The sequence below is a fragment of the Hyperolius riggenbachi genome, chromosome 12, assembly GCF_040937935.1.
Source record: "Hyperolius riggenbachi isolate aHypRig1 chromosome 12, aHypRig1.pri, whole genome shotgun sequence".
Taxonomy (NCBI): Eukaryota; Metazoa; Chordata; class Amphibia; order Anura; family Hyperoliidae; genus Hyperolius; species Hyperolius riggenbachi.
In genome coordinates, this window is record NC_090657.1 from 138,460,753 (window position 1) to 138,477,804 (window position 17,052).

The 17,052-nt window shown below is 45.1% G+C and overlaps 2 protein-coding genes across 5 annotated transcripts in view; one reads left to right on the forward strand and one right to left on the reverse strand.

The window, feature by feature from the left end:
• The window catches only part of NEURL2 (neuralized E3 ubiquitin protein ligase 2), a 28,971-nt gene extending 25,673 nt beyond the window's left edge, over positions 1-3,298 (forward strand). Inside the window, exon 2 of the mRNA XM_068262055.1 lies at positions 2,797-3,298. Within this exon, the coding sequence (XP_068118156.1) occupies positions 2,797-2,912 (116 nt within the window). The 3' untranslated portion in view covers positions 2,913-3,298. The remainder of the gene's footprint in view (positions 1-2,796) is intronic.
• Positions 3,299-10,582: 7,284 nt separating this feature from the next.
• ZSWIM1 (zinc finger SWIM-type containing 1) lies at positions 10,583-16,585 on the reverse strand. 4 transcript variants are annotated; one of them, XM_068262052.1, is made up of 3 exons: positions 16,486-16,585; positions 15,679-15,785; positions 10,583-12,186 (listed from the first exon to the last, which is right to left on the reverse strand). In XM_068262052.1, exon 3 carries the CDS (start codon positions 12,132-12,134, stop codon positions 10,719-10,721), a length of 1,416 nt encoding a protein of 471 aa, XP_068118153.1. In that variant the 5' UTR covers positions 12,135-12,186; positions 15,679-15,785; positions 16,486-16,585; the 3' UTR covers positions 10,583-10,718. The 4 variants fall into 4 exon arrangements, with proteins under 4 accessions (XP_068118153.1, XP_068118152.1, XP_068118154.1 ...); XM_068262051.1 differs by having other exon boundaries at positions 10,583-12,189; XM_068262053.1 differs by lacking the exon at positions 15,679-15,785 and having other exon boundaries at positions 10,583-12,189; positions 16,486-16,572.
• Positions 16,586-17,052: the final 467 nt, after the last annotated feature.

Here is a 17,052-nt window from a genome sequence, read left to right on the forward strand (position 1 = left end):
ATAGATGCATAAGAGCATTATGCTGAAATGCTGCAAACATCTAATAATACACTTGTTAAAATAGTGTCTTCCTAGCAGTACAAAGAAAAGAATGAAAAGTCCCATCTTCACTGCTTTGTAATGACAAAGCAGGGGATTCTCTGTGACTTGATGATGTATGCAGAGTGACTAGTGACAGGTCAGGGAATCCCCCATCATTTATTATAAAAAGCCAATGGCAAGAAGAGGAACTCAGAGTTTACTGGAGGCCTCTTATTGCGAGGGAAATTAGCTTAGCACCAGCACCTCTCCTCCAAGCAGATAACATGGCTCAGCCACATTTGGGAATTCTGTGGAGAAGTGGTCATATGACTGTCACTATTTTCTTAATAACAAAAGTACTTTTATTGAATTTAATAATTTAGACATTACTTAAAGTGAACCTCCAGACTAAAAATCTACTCAGCAGCACTGACAAGGCTTGGTGTTTCTTTAACGGTTTCACAGCACCAGAACTTTGTTCTTCTTATAGAAGTCTCATTTTTAGCTGCATTTTTAGCTAAGCTCCGCCCCATCAAAAAAAACTGCCCGGGCTTTTTTCCCCCTAATGCTGTACAAAGCATGATGGGATTTCCTATGTTGTTATTCACGTTGCCTAGCAACTGGGAGGGGTAATCAGCACACATGACACTTGGAACTGTGTCTCATGCTCTCTGTCACCTTCTTTCAACCAAAAAGATGGCTGCCCTTATGAAATCACAAACCTTTGCCTGTTCTTTTAAAACAGGGCGGATAAGAGATTATATTATCTATCTATTTTAAATAACATAACTAATGTAACTTAATGACAGTGGGCTTGATTCAGTAAACGGTGCTAACCTACTTAGCACGCCTAAAGACTTTAGGCGTGTTAACCAGGGTGCTAAGTAGGTTAGCACAGTTTGTAAAATCAGATCGCGCGCAAAGATAGTCCGGTGCGCGCGAAACGTCGCATACATGTGCGTGCGCAAAGTTTTGCGAGCGTGTCTTTGTGCGCGATCTGAGTTTAACACGCCCAAACTGAGTTTAGGCGTGATAATGACTTTTTCAGAAGCGTGCTAACAATTAGCACTGCTTACTGAATCAAGCCCAGTATGTTTGTTTAGGCTGATCACCATAGCTTTAACAGGTTTTGTAATTTATCTATTACCTATTTCCTTACTTTTAATCGGCTTTGAACCACTTCTAAAATATTTCTTAAAATGAACAGTATATTGTACCTTTAGGGTTTATTCACAGTGGGACGTTGCATTGTAATGTGATGTTTAAGTTGCAACACAGTGTTACAACGCAAAAAAAAAAGTGGTAGCGCACTTTGAAGGCACAGAGGACGCCGGCTGCGGCCGCGCAGTCCGCATAGCCGCGAGTGCGGCTGCGCAGCTCTAGGGCCAACCCCCGATCCACGCTACAGTAGCTTGGATCGGGAGGTTGGCCCTAGAGCTGCGCAGCCGCACTCACGGCTATGCGGATTGCGCAGCCGTGGCCAGATGAAGCGGCCATTTTAGGAGAGGCAGGAGACCCCGACCCGGGCCGTGGGGTCGGGAGGGGGGCTAATGAGCAGGGGGACCCGGCGGATCGGCTCGGAGGGCGCGGACGGCATCCTCCGTGCCTTAAAAGATAATGCAGGTAATTAACTTTTTTTGCTAATTTGGCCTCGTAAGTCCTTTAAAGGGAGAGGGAGGAATTAGGGCAATAAAGCATAAGGCTATGTTCACAGTGGGACGTTGCGGAGCTGCGTTATAAAGTCATGTAATGCAGCTTACCGCACCGCAATGCTAATCCTATGGGACGTTCACAGTGCGACGTTAACGTCGCATTGTAACGTGTAGCATTATGGTGACACACTGCTGCAGTGCGTTACCTCTAAACGCACACGTTATCGGGTACAGGAAAGCATACTTTTCATTGCCTGTATGCCTTACTGTACCCACTGTATGCAACAGGAACGCAGCACTGATGTGCGCTACCACTTTTTTTTGCTTTGTAATGCTGTGTTGCAACTTAAACATCGCATTACAAGGCAACGTCCCACTGTGAATAAACCCACAGGCTTCTTGCACACCAAGACGTTGTGTTAGGTGTCACGTTAAGGTCGCATAACGTGCACCTAACACAACGTATGGTGCTGCAAAAGCCGACGGTAGAGTGAGCCGCGTTCGGCGGCTCGATTCCTATAATGTCTCCCAGAGTGGCGCTGATTGGCCAGCGGGACCACGTGATGCGGAGCGAGACACTCCGCATCACGTGGTCCCGCCGGCCAATCAGCTGCCGCCAGTGCAGTGAATATTAAGTAGCCATGTGCGCGGCTACTGTAGCTGGCTCTCCCCGCCTCCTCTCCGCCCCCCACTGCGCATGTGCAAACAGTCTAACGCGGCTATAGCCGCTCCAACGCCGTAGCATGCTGCACTTTGCACCGAACGTGCAGCATTACATGTAACGCAACGTGGGCTGTGTGAACAGCCCACTTGTGTTACATTGCTGTGCGTTGGGGGAGCGTTACAGGCGCACTAACGTGCGCCTGTAACGTCTTGGTGTGTAAGCAGCCTAAAGGTACAATATACTGTTCATTTCAAGAAATATTTTAGAAGCGGTTCATAGCCGATTAAAAGTAAGGAAATAGGTAATAATAGATAAAATTACAAAACCTGTTAAAGCTATGGTGATTTATTTATTTTTTCTTAAAGATATTCTGAAGTTTGCCTTTAAATTCAGAATACTGTACAAAGTTAATATATTAAGCATCACAGTTTAATACATGATTTTCATTTTCTCCTCCAGTCCCCTCCCTGCAGACGCTGTGTCGCCTTGTTATCCAGAAGCACATAGTCCACAGATTGGCCATCGACTGGTTAGATCTGCCGCAGTTTCTAAAAAATTTCTGCAAATTTGAGTAAAAAAGGTTCTTGTATATTATTGATCAGCAGTCCCAAAAGATGCAGACAAAACCATGCACAAGGAAATCTAGCTTCTGGCAACCTACATCAACTCACCACTGAGGATTGTCCCGTTTAATTGACTTATGACTTTACTGTGAAGGTGTGCTGGACCCAGCAGGACAAGCCTGTAACTACTGTACTTCAATAAGAGACAATCCCAGTCTAACAACAAGGTTAATGGATGTGCAGAGGAGGTGACTTTCTATCTACAGTCCTAATAAACCATGCATATATCTTTATCCAACTCTAAAGTCCCTCTTTTTCATCCGTCCCCCTTTTATGCTTGATGTACAGATCTGTATAAATAAAGTTATTTATCTACTAAATGTAGATACTTACAGTTATCTATATTTCTTTATTATTTTCATATGTTAAAGCATATCCAAACAACCCCCACCTGAGCACAAAATGGGAGGAGACACCCCAAAGATTGCTGCAATCAATTGAACGTGGATAGTGTAACAGCCATAGGTGCTTTAAGTCCATGCGTGCAGCTGTTTAAGACACTGTACTATAGACTGGAAGAAGCAGGCACATGTACCACAAAATGCATCGTCCTGTGTCAAATAAATATATTCCCTAAAAGCCTCCAATCAAAGGTAAGACTGTTACATTATCCATGTCCAGTTGATTGCAACAACCTTTGGGCAGCCTGCTCCCATTTTTTGTGAACATTTCTCTCCTCCCCCCAGGGGTGTCCCCTGTGATTTTCATCCAGCAGTTCAACCCAACATAACTTGAAGAAGACATCCCATTTGCATGGATGGAATTTTCCACTTTCCTGATACGTTGGTTGACTATTAGTGCGACGTGCAAGAGTGTCTGGCCAGTCACGCGCAATGAAGCGTGACTTAGCAGTGTTCTCCCCAGAATTTTTTTCCAGCCGGGTGGCATGAAATAGTAGCCGGGTGGCATGAAAAAGTAGCCGGGTGGGGCGAGTTGAAAATGCAGGGCAACTGTGCTTACAGCATAGGAGGAGGTGAGCCGATGACAGCCGGGTGGTCACCAAATCTAGCCGGGTGGAGCACCCGGCTAAAAGAGCCTGGGGAGAACACTGCTTAGCCAGGCCTTTGGGCTGAATTGAGGGTGACCGGAGCCACCGGGGGAGACGGCAAGGGAGAAGCCGCCTCAAGGGGGCTTAAAGAAGCCAAAGGTAAGTATGAAACGTGAGATGCTTCTCGTCTCAGGTTACATAGTTACATAGTTATTTGGGTTGAAAAAAGACATACGTCCATCGAGTTCAACCAGAGAACAAAGTACAACACCAGCCTGCTCCCTCACATATCCCTGTTGATCCAGAGGAAGGCGAAAAACCCTTACAAGGCATGGTCCAATTAGCCCCAAAAGGGAAAAAAAATCCTTCCTGACTCCAGATGGTAATCAGATAAAATCCCTGGATCAACATCACTGGGCATTATTTAGGAACGCAATGCAAGGAAAGCATATAAGCCCCCTTTAAATGCAGGTATAGAATTTGCCATAACTACTCCCTGTGGCAATGCATTCAACATCTTAATCACTGTTACTGTAAAGAACCCTTTCCTAAATAAATTGCCAAAACGTTTTTCCTCCATGCGCAGATCATGTTCTCTAGTCCTTTGAGAAGGCCTAGGGACAAAAAGCTTATCCGCCAAACTTTTATATTGCCCTCTGATGTATTTATACATGTTAATTAGATCCCCTCTAAGGAGTCTTTTCTCTAGACTAAATAAACCCAGTTTATCTAACCTTTCTTGGTAAGTGAGACCTTCCATCCCACGCATCAATGTTGTTGCTCATCTCTGCACCTGCTTCAAAACTGCAATATCTTTCCTGTAATGTGGTGCCCAGAACTGAATTCCATATTCCAGATGTGGCCTTACCAGAGAGTTAAACAGGGGCAATATTATGCTAGCATCTCGAGTTTTTATTTCCCTTTTAATGCATCCCAAAATTTTATTAGCTTTAGCTGCAGCGGCTTGGCATTGAATAAGATTATTTAACTTGTTGTAGATGAGTACTCCTAAGTCCTTCTCCAAGTTTGATGTCCCCAACTGTATATTTATTTTGTATGGTGCTAGACCATTGGTACGACCAAAATGCATGACTTTTTTCAACGTTGAATTTCATCTGCCATTTATGTGCCCATATAGCCATCCTACCAGATTCTGTTGCAATATGTCCCTATCTTCCTGAGAGTTGACGATTCTGCACAATTTTGTATCATCTGCAAAAATTGCAACATTGCTTTCTACTGCATCTACTAGGTCATTAATAAATGAATTGAAGAGCACTGGACTGAGTACAGACCCCTGTGGGACCCCACTGCTAACAGTCACCCATTTTGAGTATGATCCATTGACCACAACTCTTTGTTTTCTATCCATTAGCCAGTTCCCTATCCATGCACACAGACTCTTCCCCGGTCCTTGCATCCTCAACTTTTGCATCTGGCAACTTTTGGGAAAGATACATTGATTTATTACAGAGACTGTGATAGTAGAAAGTGCTGCAGTAAGCCAGAACACATTAGAATAGCTTTTTGAACTTGTAGGATGATAAAAAACAGGATGCAATTTTTGTTACGGAGTCTCTTTAAAGGTGGCCATACACTGGTCGATTTGCCATCAGATCGACCAACAGATAGATCTCTCTCTGATCGAATCTGATCAGAGAGGGATCGTATGGCTGCCTTTACTGCAAACCGATTGTGATCGGTTTCATGCTGAAATCGATTCACAATCTGTGGAGCTGCCGCTGCCTTAGCCATCGCCCAACCCTCCCCCCCGCCCCCCCCACCAGCTATACATTATCTGCTCTGGCCGGCGCGAGTCTCCGCTGTCACCGCTGCTTCTTCTCCGCTCCGGGCTTCAGCTTCACTGAACTTCCTGTCCGGGGAACAGTAGAGGCACTCTACTGTTTAAACTTTCTGCCGGGACAGGAAGTAAAGCCAGCCGGTCCGAAGCCCAACGGAGAAGAAGACAGCGGAGACCAGGAACTCGCGCTGGCCGATGCAGGTAATGTATTGCCGCTGTATTGCGTCGGTCGTCGGGCACCGACCCACCGTCTATCAAGCAAAATCTTCCGCACGGACGGATATTGATGGGAACGATTGATTTCGGGCGGAAATCGATCGTTCTGTCAGCGTTTGCACTATTTCACAGCAGATTCGATCACAGTGATCGCATCTGCTGTATATCGGCGGAAAAATAGTTAGGTGTATGGACCCCTTTAGATTTCCAATAGATTTAATTCTGAAATCTATTGGAACTCTGACCCTAGTGTGTGGCACACATCAGATTCCTGTCAGATTTGACTTGACAGGCATCTGACAGGAATCTATCTGATTGTTGAATCTGATGCAAATCTATAAGTGTATGGCCACCTTTAGATTATTTTCTGTAGAGACTGGTCATTATGTCTGGGGCATTGTCTTCTGGTTATCTCCTGCTGAGTAGAATCATGCCTAATTGCTAGGCAGAGAGATGGTTAGATAAATAATTTCTAACATGTTGGAAATTACCTATCTGGCAGGTAAATCTAAAGGTGGCCATACACTGGCCCGATTTGCGGCAGTTTCGACAGCAGATTCGATCACTGGGATCGAATCTGCTGCTAATCGTTCGCGCAACACGCACCCGCCGATCCGATTTCCTCCCGAAATCGGATCGGTCCGTCGATCGCGCCGTGCGGGAAATTACCCTCGATCGCCCGCGGGTAGGGAGCGCGTCGCTAGCGGCGGCCGATCCGATCAGGTATACATTACCTGAGGCTGGCTCCCGGGCATCCCGTCCGTCACTGCTCCCGTCATGGCGCCTCCGGCATCCTCGTATAACTTCCGCTGTCATGCCAGTGACAGCGGAAGTACAACTAGAGGGCGCTCTATTTGAACTTCCGCTGTCACTGGTGTGATAGCGTAAGTTCTATGCGGATGCCGGAGCCGGAGGTGCCACATGACGGGGACATCACGCCCGGGAGCCAGCCTCAGGTAATGTATACCGGCGGGGGGAGCGGCGGCAGCACCACCACAACAGATTGTGATCGGTTTCAGGCTGAAATCGATTCACAATCTGTTTGCAGGAAAGGCAGCCATACGATCCCTCTCTGATCAGATTCGATCAGATAGGGATCTGTCAGCTGGTCGATCTGATGGCACATCGACAAGTGTATGGCTGCCTTAAAGGTGGCCATACACTCGTTAGATTAGCAGCAGATATAGATCATCAGATAGATTTCTGATCTATCTGATGTGTTTAGGAACATTTTTACTAGGAACAGAGCTCCAATAGATTTCAGTTTGAAATCTATTGAAAATCGATCTGAAGGCATTTTTTTGCCATCAGATTTCCATTAGGGCCAATGCAAAATGATAAGCAATCTCAACAGATCGACCTAGATTTTCCAGCCTGCCAGATCGATTGAAATCGATCGAAATCGGACGCAAATCTGTTTGCAATCGACCAATCTTGATCGATCGATCGGCCAGAAATCGGCTGAGTGTATGGGCCCCTTAATGCTGGGAATACACAGCTCGATTCTGAGCTGATAAGATGGCTCGATAGATCATTTCCGACATGTCCGATCACTGTTCGATCGTTTTGCCGCTCGATTTCTCATTGAAGTGCATTGAAAAAAAGATAAGAAGAACGAGCGGAACAGAAGAGAATCGAGCGGGCAAAACGATCGGGCGCAGAATCGAGCGCCAGAATAGATCCGTGTATTCCCAGCATAAAGGGGCCCATACACTGGTCGATTTCAGCCATCGATCGATTCTATGGAATCAATCAGAAATCTATTCTATCAAATCGATAGATCAAATCAATCTAAATCGGCCACAAATCGATATATCTGACAGGATGGAAAATCTAGGTCGATCTGCTGGTGGCAGCAGATCGATGGCCCATAGTTTTATTCGATCTAATGGTCCAATAATGCATTTAGATCGATTTCCAATAGATTTCATTTTGAAATCTATTGGAAATCTGTTCCTAGTGTGTGGCACACATCAGATAGATTCCTGTCAGATTCAACTTGACAGGCATCTGACAAAAATCTATCTGATGGTTGAATCTGCTTCAAATCTATAAGTGTATGGCCACCTTAACAGAAAATCTAACAGAAAATTGTATGGTGTGTACCTAGCATTAGTCTGCATAAGAGTTGCTATCTTGCAGGTGGAGTCAGCACTATGCACAGAACAGGGATAATTCCCAGCTTCTTTTTTTAAGCCTGCACTGAAGTTCATCAAAGCTAGTCATCTGAAATGCCTATACGTGAGAAAAACTAATAGTTTCTTATTTCTTGTGGGGATTAAACCAGGATTACCACCAACATTTCCCTTCTGCTACAATAGATTTGCTCCACCATAACAAAAAATAAGAAAATAAGCTTATTGAAAGAAACGTACCTGTAATAGTAAAGGAAACAAACCTTTTACTTTGCGAGTTGCGAGAATTTTTATCATGGAATGAAACTGACTGTACCAACACTGCTCTCATTTACATACCCCAACTCTGCATTAAACTCTATGGAGGTTCACCTTTAATCTACAGAGAAGAGGAAGATATAGGTATGTTTAGAAAGTACCGGTAAGCAAAGGAGGCAGAAATCCTGCTGGACTGATTGTGACAGCTGCAGCACAATCCTTTCTCGGACATCGATTGATCGATCAGAAATCGATTCTATTAAATTCCCCATTCGATCGATTTGTGTCAGATTTTGATCGATTTGATCTATCTGACAGGATGGAAAATCTAGGTCGATCTGCTGCTGGCAGCAGATCGCTGGCCCATAGAGTTGCATTGGATCTAATGGTCCAATAATGCATTTAGATCGATCTCCAATAGATTGAAATCTGTTCCCAGTGTGTGGCACACATCAGATAGATTACTGTCAGATTAGACTTGACAGGCATCTGCCAGAAATCTAGCTGATGGTCGAATCTGCTGCAAATCTATAAGTGAATGGCCACCTTAAAACGTAAAGTTGCTAACTAGATTATTTAAAATGCAAATGACTGCTGCTAGCACTAAATGTACTGATACCTGAGGGTAATTGTGCTTTTATTTTTAATGTACACCAATGACATTACTTTTGTCCAAATACAGGTAAGGGAGAGTATATGGGCAATTAGAAGTTAAACTTTTATACTTTGAGGGCTGTATTTCTGTCTAATGCTGGGCATACATGGCCCAGATTCTTCTTATCAATCGAGCTGCTGATTGCTCGATTGATAATTTCTGACATGTCCGATCACCGCGTGGATCGATTCCCGGCTCGATCCCCGCGGGTGGACAATAGGCAAAAACGAAGTGCTGATAAGGAAGTGCCCGCGGGGACGAGCGGGAATCGATCCACGGGGACGAGCGGTGACACGCCCGCATCGAGCCGCTGGCTCGATTCCGGCGCATAAACGTGTCGTGTATGCCCAGCATTACATCCATCCGACAGATTTTGTGTAAAAGCTAAATAGCAATTCAGCTCTGAACAGGATGTAAACCCCAAAATATAAGCATATGTGTATTTACTTCATCTTGTTTGAATTCTTTTTTTATTTTAGTTTTTAAGTAGGGTATACTTAAAGGACAACTGAAGTGAGAAAAATATGGAGGCTGTCACATCTATTTCTTTTTAAACAATACCAGTTGCTTGATAGCCATTCTGATCTATTTGGCTGCAGTAGTGCCTGAATAACATCAGAAATAAGCATGTAGCTAATCTGGTCAGAAATGACAATAATGTCAGAAACACCTGATCTGCACATGCATGTTCAACATCTATGGCTAAAAGTATTAAAGGCAGAAGAAGATCAGCAGGATAGCCAGGTAACTGGCATTGTTTAAAAGGAAATAAATATTGCAGCCTCCATATCCCTCATTACAGTTGTCCTTTAAAAAGTTTACCTGAGCCAAACCTCAAGTGCAAAATCACATACTTACCTAAGAAGAGGGAAGCCTCTGAATCCGCTGTCCTCTGGTTCCATCGCAGAATGCAGACACTCCAAAGATTACTAACAAGGGCTTGTTGGTAGTCTGATTGGGGCCACGCTACCCTTCAAGCATGAGCGCGGCCATACTGAGCATGTGCCGTAAGCCGGTACCGCTCATGCACGAGTGGCTACCTTGCTAATATGCAGGCGCGGTCACGCATGTGCCAGAGGAGAAGCGCGGCCTTGATCAGCTAGAGGGTGTGCGAGTGGCAACAGGGAACCAGAGGACTGCAGGGAAGCTTCATTAGGATCCAGAGGCTTCCCTCTTTTTAGGCAAGTATGAGTTTCTTTAAAACAAACCTGTGAGGTGAAAAAGTTTCTTGGCTACTTACTGAAGTAGTGGAAAGCCTCTGGTTGTTGCAAAGGCTTCCTAGATCTTCTGAGAGCCCACCGCTGCTGGCAGGGGCCCTGTTCACCTCCGTGGCGCGAGCACAGTCCGTGCATACCTAGAAGCGTGCTTGTGCATGAGCAGCTTCTGCTACCGGGCAGGCAAGGACCGTACTGCCACCTGCGCAGTAAGGTTCGCGCTCATACACAAAAGCATTTGAGACCAGCCCTTGTCGTATACGTTTAGAGGGACCCAGCACTGGAACGGAGGTCCACAGGATGATCTGGGAAGCTTTCCCTCTATTGAGGTAAGTATCTATTCCCACTTCAGGTATGCTTTGAAGTATTTTATTCTGCTGCTGTTACGTGAATAAATATGTAAGTAGCAGAATGTCAATATTTCCTCTAATCGTCCTTTTAGTGCATCTAGAATGCTATAACGATAGTCCTCACAACATCACTTCAGTGCATTAAAGTTTCACTTGTTCATAAGGTCCAATCCATGCATCTGCCAATTCTCTCAATGAGCTGTAACGTCTTTCAAACACCTCATCGCTGCAGTCAGCCAACATCTGTGACAACTGACTGTTCACACTTTCCACAAACTGCTCTTTATTAATACTGCTTGTCCCATCACCAAGTATGATCTCCAGGGTGTCAGCCGCTACAGGCAGCACAGACTCCGCCTCTTCTGGGTTCCTCTGCCATGATTTGTACAGCATATCTGGCTTTATAACGTCATCACTGGCAGTGATAACTGCCAAGACATGACGGCAAGGAAGCTGCAAGCACTGATTAAAGTTGCAAGTACAATTAGCAGGTATTCTGTAACTGACTTCACTGTGGCTCTCCAGAAGTTGAATATTTACAACATCTTCATTTGTTTGTATCAGTTGGACTGAGCTTTGGGCAACCTCAAGCTCTTTCTGGCAAAGACTGAAGGCCGCTGGGTTGCAAATTTCCTCCAGAGATTTAGAAAGCATTTCAGCAGCTTCGCCGTCTTTACTGGGTTCCGTAACTGCTGCTCCATCTTCCTTTTCTTGGCAAGCAATTATAGCCAACTCTTCGCTAGTGCACTGCCGTTTTTGTACTATGTCTTTGTCCATGATGTGTTCCTCTATGTATTCAACCAAAGCCTTCATGACAACGTCCATAGGTTGCTGTTGTCTGAAGATTTCGTTCAGTTCACGACCCAAATTCTCCAGCACTTGTAAATACCCATAGCAGTCTCTACAGGTTCTCCAACGGTGCAGGGCCCAAATCCGTTGTTCTAGAAGCCACTCTGCCTTCAGCTGCATTAGCATAGTGGGCTTGATGAACTGGGTTAGAATTGTATGCATATTTTTCAGATTCTCCCTGGTGGGTGAACACATTGTGATTTTTAATGCGTCAGTTAGCAAATGTTCCGTTTGGTTAGGTAAAGACAGCTGATAGATGCACTGCTGGAAGTATCGGCAGACGTGATAAGCTGAAAGAACAACCTGAGCAGATGGGAAAACTTCTCGTATAGCATCTGCACCTCGGAAGTGTGGGTCCACCAGAAATATGCGTATTTCATTCCAACAGCTGTTGAAATTTCTCATAAGTGAAAACATGTGTTTGAGGCCTTCCGGAGTTTCATTCTTGGGAATGGCAAGGTGAACAATTCTTTCTGTGTTGCTTGCTGTGCGCAGGCAGGGCCCATCGATCAAAAAGGTGTACAGTGTTCTTTTCTCAATATTGTGGGAACGGATCAGCAGTAACACTTCAGGAAACGCTTTGAAGGCTTCACTCATCATCATGGTCTGGAAGTTGAGAAAATCTAGAGACATGTCCTTATTGAATTGAAATGCGGCAATCGATCCATGGTTTTTCAGCAAAAACTTTTGCAAGAATTGAGAGGTCATTATGACGTAGGTACGAGAGGCTTCAGCCAGGTGCACTTCACTGATCTTACAGCTGCTAAAAAGGAGAAAAAAATAGTTACATTATAAGGAGAAAGCAGGGATGCCAAAGTTGAAACTGTCAACAAAAGCCCAAACCTAGCAACCCAGAAAAAAATATATCCCTGGTATTTTAGTTTTGGATTGCATAAAAATGGTTTAGAAATACTTTAGAGTTTTTACTTCTATCTGGGTCTCCATTGGAGATAGTCACTCATTTTTTGCCCCGAGGACCACAATGACTTTATGAAACCTGGTGGTCTGAGGGGACAGGAAATGAGAGAGCAATAAGAACTGCACAGGGTTCCTCATACTGGGTGCACACAATCAGATCTGCATACAATCTTTTGGGTGGTCAATAATAAATCTAATAATGTACCTGAAAGGAAAATAGATACTACTACTTTTTAATTTGTTTTGCAGCTTAATTAATCAGATTTGACTATCATGGCTGCTGTTTAGAATTTAGTTGTAAAAATGCAGCCCTTAAAGAGAACCCAAGGAAGCAGAAAACAAAAAAAATTGACTCCAGGAGGATATGGAAAGCCTATGGATGACCCAAAGACTTCCCTCTCACATGATGGCCTGTTACCATGGAGACATGATGCAGGAAGCAGTGAGTAGGTGAGTTTTAACCCCACATAATTGCCCGCTCGCTACTCTGCACGGATGGAGGAGGGAAGAGAAAGGAGGAGGCCAGGAGTGTTAGGAATGTGGCTCGGGTCACGCAAAATTTGCCCAGGTCTGGACAGCACAGAGGTGTAACTGATGCAGCACTCCAGAGGTATGTGTTTGGGGACTGTGCACTTGCTCTACTAATCAGTGAGATGGCTGGCTAAAGCCTGGGGCCCATTGGCAGGATTATGAATGAGCTGCTTTGGCTTACTGCGCAGGTGTAGTGATACCTGTGCAGGCACAGTAAGACCCGTGCTCGTGCATGAAGAGGAGAAAGTCCATGTTAACTTATTCAAAAAGCTCTTGTCGAAAATGTTCTGTGTCCAAATGCGACAACGGTGGAGGAGAGGAGGACATGGGTAGCCTGTGGACTATCCAGTGGCTTCCCTCTACCTCGGTAAGTATACAACTTTGTTTTATTCAGGCCACCTTGGGTACCCTAACTTTTACTAATATTCCCCCCCCCCCCCCCCCAAAAAAAAAGCAGTTGAACACCATATAAACAATAATATTAAAAGTACAGGATAATGGAAAAAAAAAAAACGGTTAGAGAACACTAGTTCTATAGCCTCACTCTATGCTTTTCGGTCTCTTTGAGCCTCATATACTCTCCTAGTGGTTCTTGGTCACCATACACTATCTGGGTACTCTAAGTACACTGGGTTGCAAAAGTATTCGGCCCCCTTGAAGTTTTCCACATTTTTGTCATATTACTGCCACAAACATGAATCAATTTTATTGGAATTCCACATGAAAGACCAACACAAAGTGGTGTACACGAGAAGTGGAACCAAAATCATACATGATTCCAAACATTTTTTACAAATAATAACTGCAAAGTGGTGTGTGCATAATTATTCGGCCCCCTTTGATCTGAGTGCAGTAAGTTGCCTATAGACTTTGTCTGATGAGTGCTTATGACTAAATAGAGTGCACCTGTGTGTAATCTAATGTCAGTACAAATAAAGCTGCTCTGTGAGGGCCTCAGAGGTTGTCTAAGAGAATATTGGGAGCAACAACACCGTGAAATCCAAAGAACACACAAGACAGGTCAGGGATCAAGTTATTGAGAAATTTAAAGCAGGCTTAGGCTACAAAAAGATTTCCAAAGCCTTGAACATCCCACGGAGCACTGTTCAAGCGATAATTCAGAAATGGAAGGAGTATGGCACAACTGTAAACTTACCAAGACAAGGCCATCCACCTAAACTCACAGGCCGAACAAGGAGAGCGCTGATCAGAAATGCAGTCAAGAGGCCCATGGTGACTCTGGACGAGCTGCAGAGATCTACAGCCCAGGTGGGAGACTCTGTCCATAGGACAACTTTTAGTCATGCACTGTACAAAGTTGGCCTTTATGAAAGAGTGGCAAGAAGAAAGTCATTGTTAACAGAAAGCATAAGAAGTCCCGTTTGCAGTTTGCCACAGGCCATGTGGGGGACACATCAACCATGTGGAAGAAGGTGCTCTGGTCAGATGAGACCAAAATGGAACTTTTTGGGCCAAAATGCAAAACGCTATGTGTGGCAGAAAACTAACACTGCACATCACTCTGAACACACCATCCCCACTGTCAAATATGGTGGTGGCAGCATCATGCTCGGGGGGTGCATCTCTTCAGCAGGGACAGGGAAGCTGGTCAGAGTTGATGAGAAGATGGATGGAGCCAAATACAGGGCAAACCTCTTGGAGACTGCAAAAGACTTGAGACTGGGGCGGAGGTTCACCTTCCAGCAGCACAAGGACCCTAAACATAAAGCCAGGGCAACAATGGAATGGTTTAAAGGAAAGGTTCAGGGACTATTCGAAAAAAAATAAAAATCCCCATCCACTTACCTGGGGCTTCCTCCAGCCCGTGGCAGGCAGGAGGTGCCCTCGGCGCCGCTCCGCAGGCTCAGTAGTTCTGAGCCTGCGCAGTATAGCCCGGAGGACGTCCGATGACGTCAGCGCGCCGCCGTGAGGCGCATTTTGGAGCGCAGAAGAAGCGTGACCTGGCCGCCGGACTGGCCAGGTCGGGCACGCCACCGGAGACCACTGGGAGCCTGCGGAGCGGCGCCGAGGGCACCTCCTGCCTGCCACGAGCTGGAGGAAGCCCCAGGTAAGTGGATGGGGATTTTTATTTTTTTCGGATAGTCCCTGAACCTTCCCTTTAAAACAAAACATATCTATGTGTTAGAATGGCCCAGTCAAAGTCTAGATCTAAATCCAATCGAGAATCTGTGGCAAGATCTGAAAACTACTGTCCACAAACGCTGTCCATCTAATCTGACTGAGCTGGAGCTGTTTTGCAAAGAAGAAAGGGCAAGGATTTCAGTCTCTAGATGTGCAAAGCTGATAGAGACATCCTCCTGCGCGGCATAGCCCAAGCTCAGCTCGGGCTTACCGCCAGGAAGGTTAACACGGCCCGGACTTGTGCAGAAGCAGGACCAGCCATATAACAGTTGTATCCTGCGCCCAAGTCTCCCGGCGCCGTTTTCATATGTATGCATTCTGGGATGCCTTTTTTTTGTTCTGCTCTCACTGCTGCTGCCTGGGAGGTCTGTCTCCACTAACTTGTTAGCCGCATGCTTATCGCCTCTTCCAAGGGAGCGGTATTTTCTGTCCTGACACTGCCTGCTGTAATCTTTATGAATTGACATTTAGTGACATGTGTGAAGATAATCACCACACAAGGCGGTCATTTATCACTCTGTTTGGGAATGTCAGCTTTTCATGCGGTAACAGCTTTTATGAATGGACATTTTGCTAAGAGGTCGGTAAAGTCAGCTGTTTTCAGCATTACCGCATGCGGGAATGCTTTATGAATGATAGCCATAGTGGACAGAACTCTCACCTTGTAGCGCTGGGTCCAGAGTTCAAATCTCAGCCAGGGCATTGGCTACACAGTTTGTATGTTCTACCAATGTCTGTGTGGTTTCCTCTGGCCACTCCAGTTTCCTCCTACATCCCAAAAACATACAGATAAGTTAATGGACTTCCCCCTAAAAATTGGCCCTAGATTATGATGGACATACAGCTATGGCAATGATTAGATTGTGAGCTTCTTTGAGGAACAGTTAGGGCCCATTCACACTAGAAATCGCTAAACGCTAACGCAAAACGCTGAGCGTTTTTCTGGCGTTTTTTCCTAGCGATTTTTCACTGTTTAGAGAGCGTTTTTCCAGCGATTAGCGTTTTGCAATTTCTAGTTCAATTCAAATACTTTTATTGAATCGCTAATCGCTCCAGAATCGCTCAGACAACGCTGCATGCAACGCGTTTGCATTTCAGCAAATCGCTAAATGCTTAGATGAGAACACTTCCATACACTTTCATTGTGCACAAGTTTTTCACATTGCTAGCGATTTTCAGCAAAGCTGAAATCGCTCTGAAAACGTACAAGTGTGAATGGGCCATTAGTGACAAGACTATGTATACTTTGTAAAGCGCTGCGGAAGATTGCAGCGATATATAAATAATAAGGAGCAGAAACTGGTACTACAATTGAGGAGTTAGCAGCAATGCATATAGATAAATGCTCCCGGATCAGCATGTAAGTGCGGCCCTGAGGCATGCTGGGACCTGCAGTACCCCAAACTCTATAGCTCAGTACAGTACTGCAGCCTCCCTAAAAGCAGCGTAGACAATAACCCGCATTTACCTGGTACTGTGGTCTCATCAAATCATATTTCACACACGGGGAATAACAGAGGGAGGCGGTACTTCCTCTGCGCACTCTATCAACATCCGGGTCAGCCTCTGACTTCATTACGATTACATTCGTTCCGAGCGTTCCATGTGGGACCAGCAGCACTAAGATGGTCGCGTGGTGCCGCTGTTTATAGTATCAGTTTATTGAAAGTAACTTAGTTTATTCATTTTAATTTGTATATTAAAAAGTACATTTATATTTGTTATCATTATACAATATAATAATTCAGTTACACCACTCTTCTTCAGCAGAGCACACCTCTAATGTCCCACTACTTGTCTTGGGACAATTTACAGAGAATCCGATTAGAGCCCGATCATAGTTCTTAGTTCTCATTTGTAACCCCCCTCTCCCCCCCCCCCCCCCCCCTCTACCACTCTACAGGGCTGAGGGCTCCTCTCTCCTAGACTCCCTAAATTGCAGCAACTGCCATAGCTCCAACTGTCCCTCTTTTGGAGGGACGGTCCCTTTTTTGGGAACCCTGTCCCTCTGTCTTTCTCATGTGTCCCTCTTTCA

Excerpts from the sequence above, each read along its gene's own strand:
- ZSWIM1 (XM_068262052.1), bottom strand. The coding sequence starts at position 12,134 with ATGACCTCTCAATTCTTGCAAAAGTTTTTGCTGAAAAACCATGGATCG.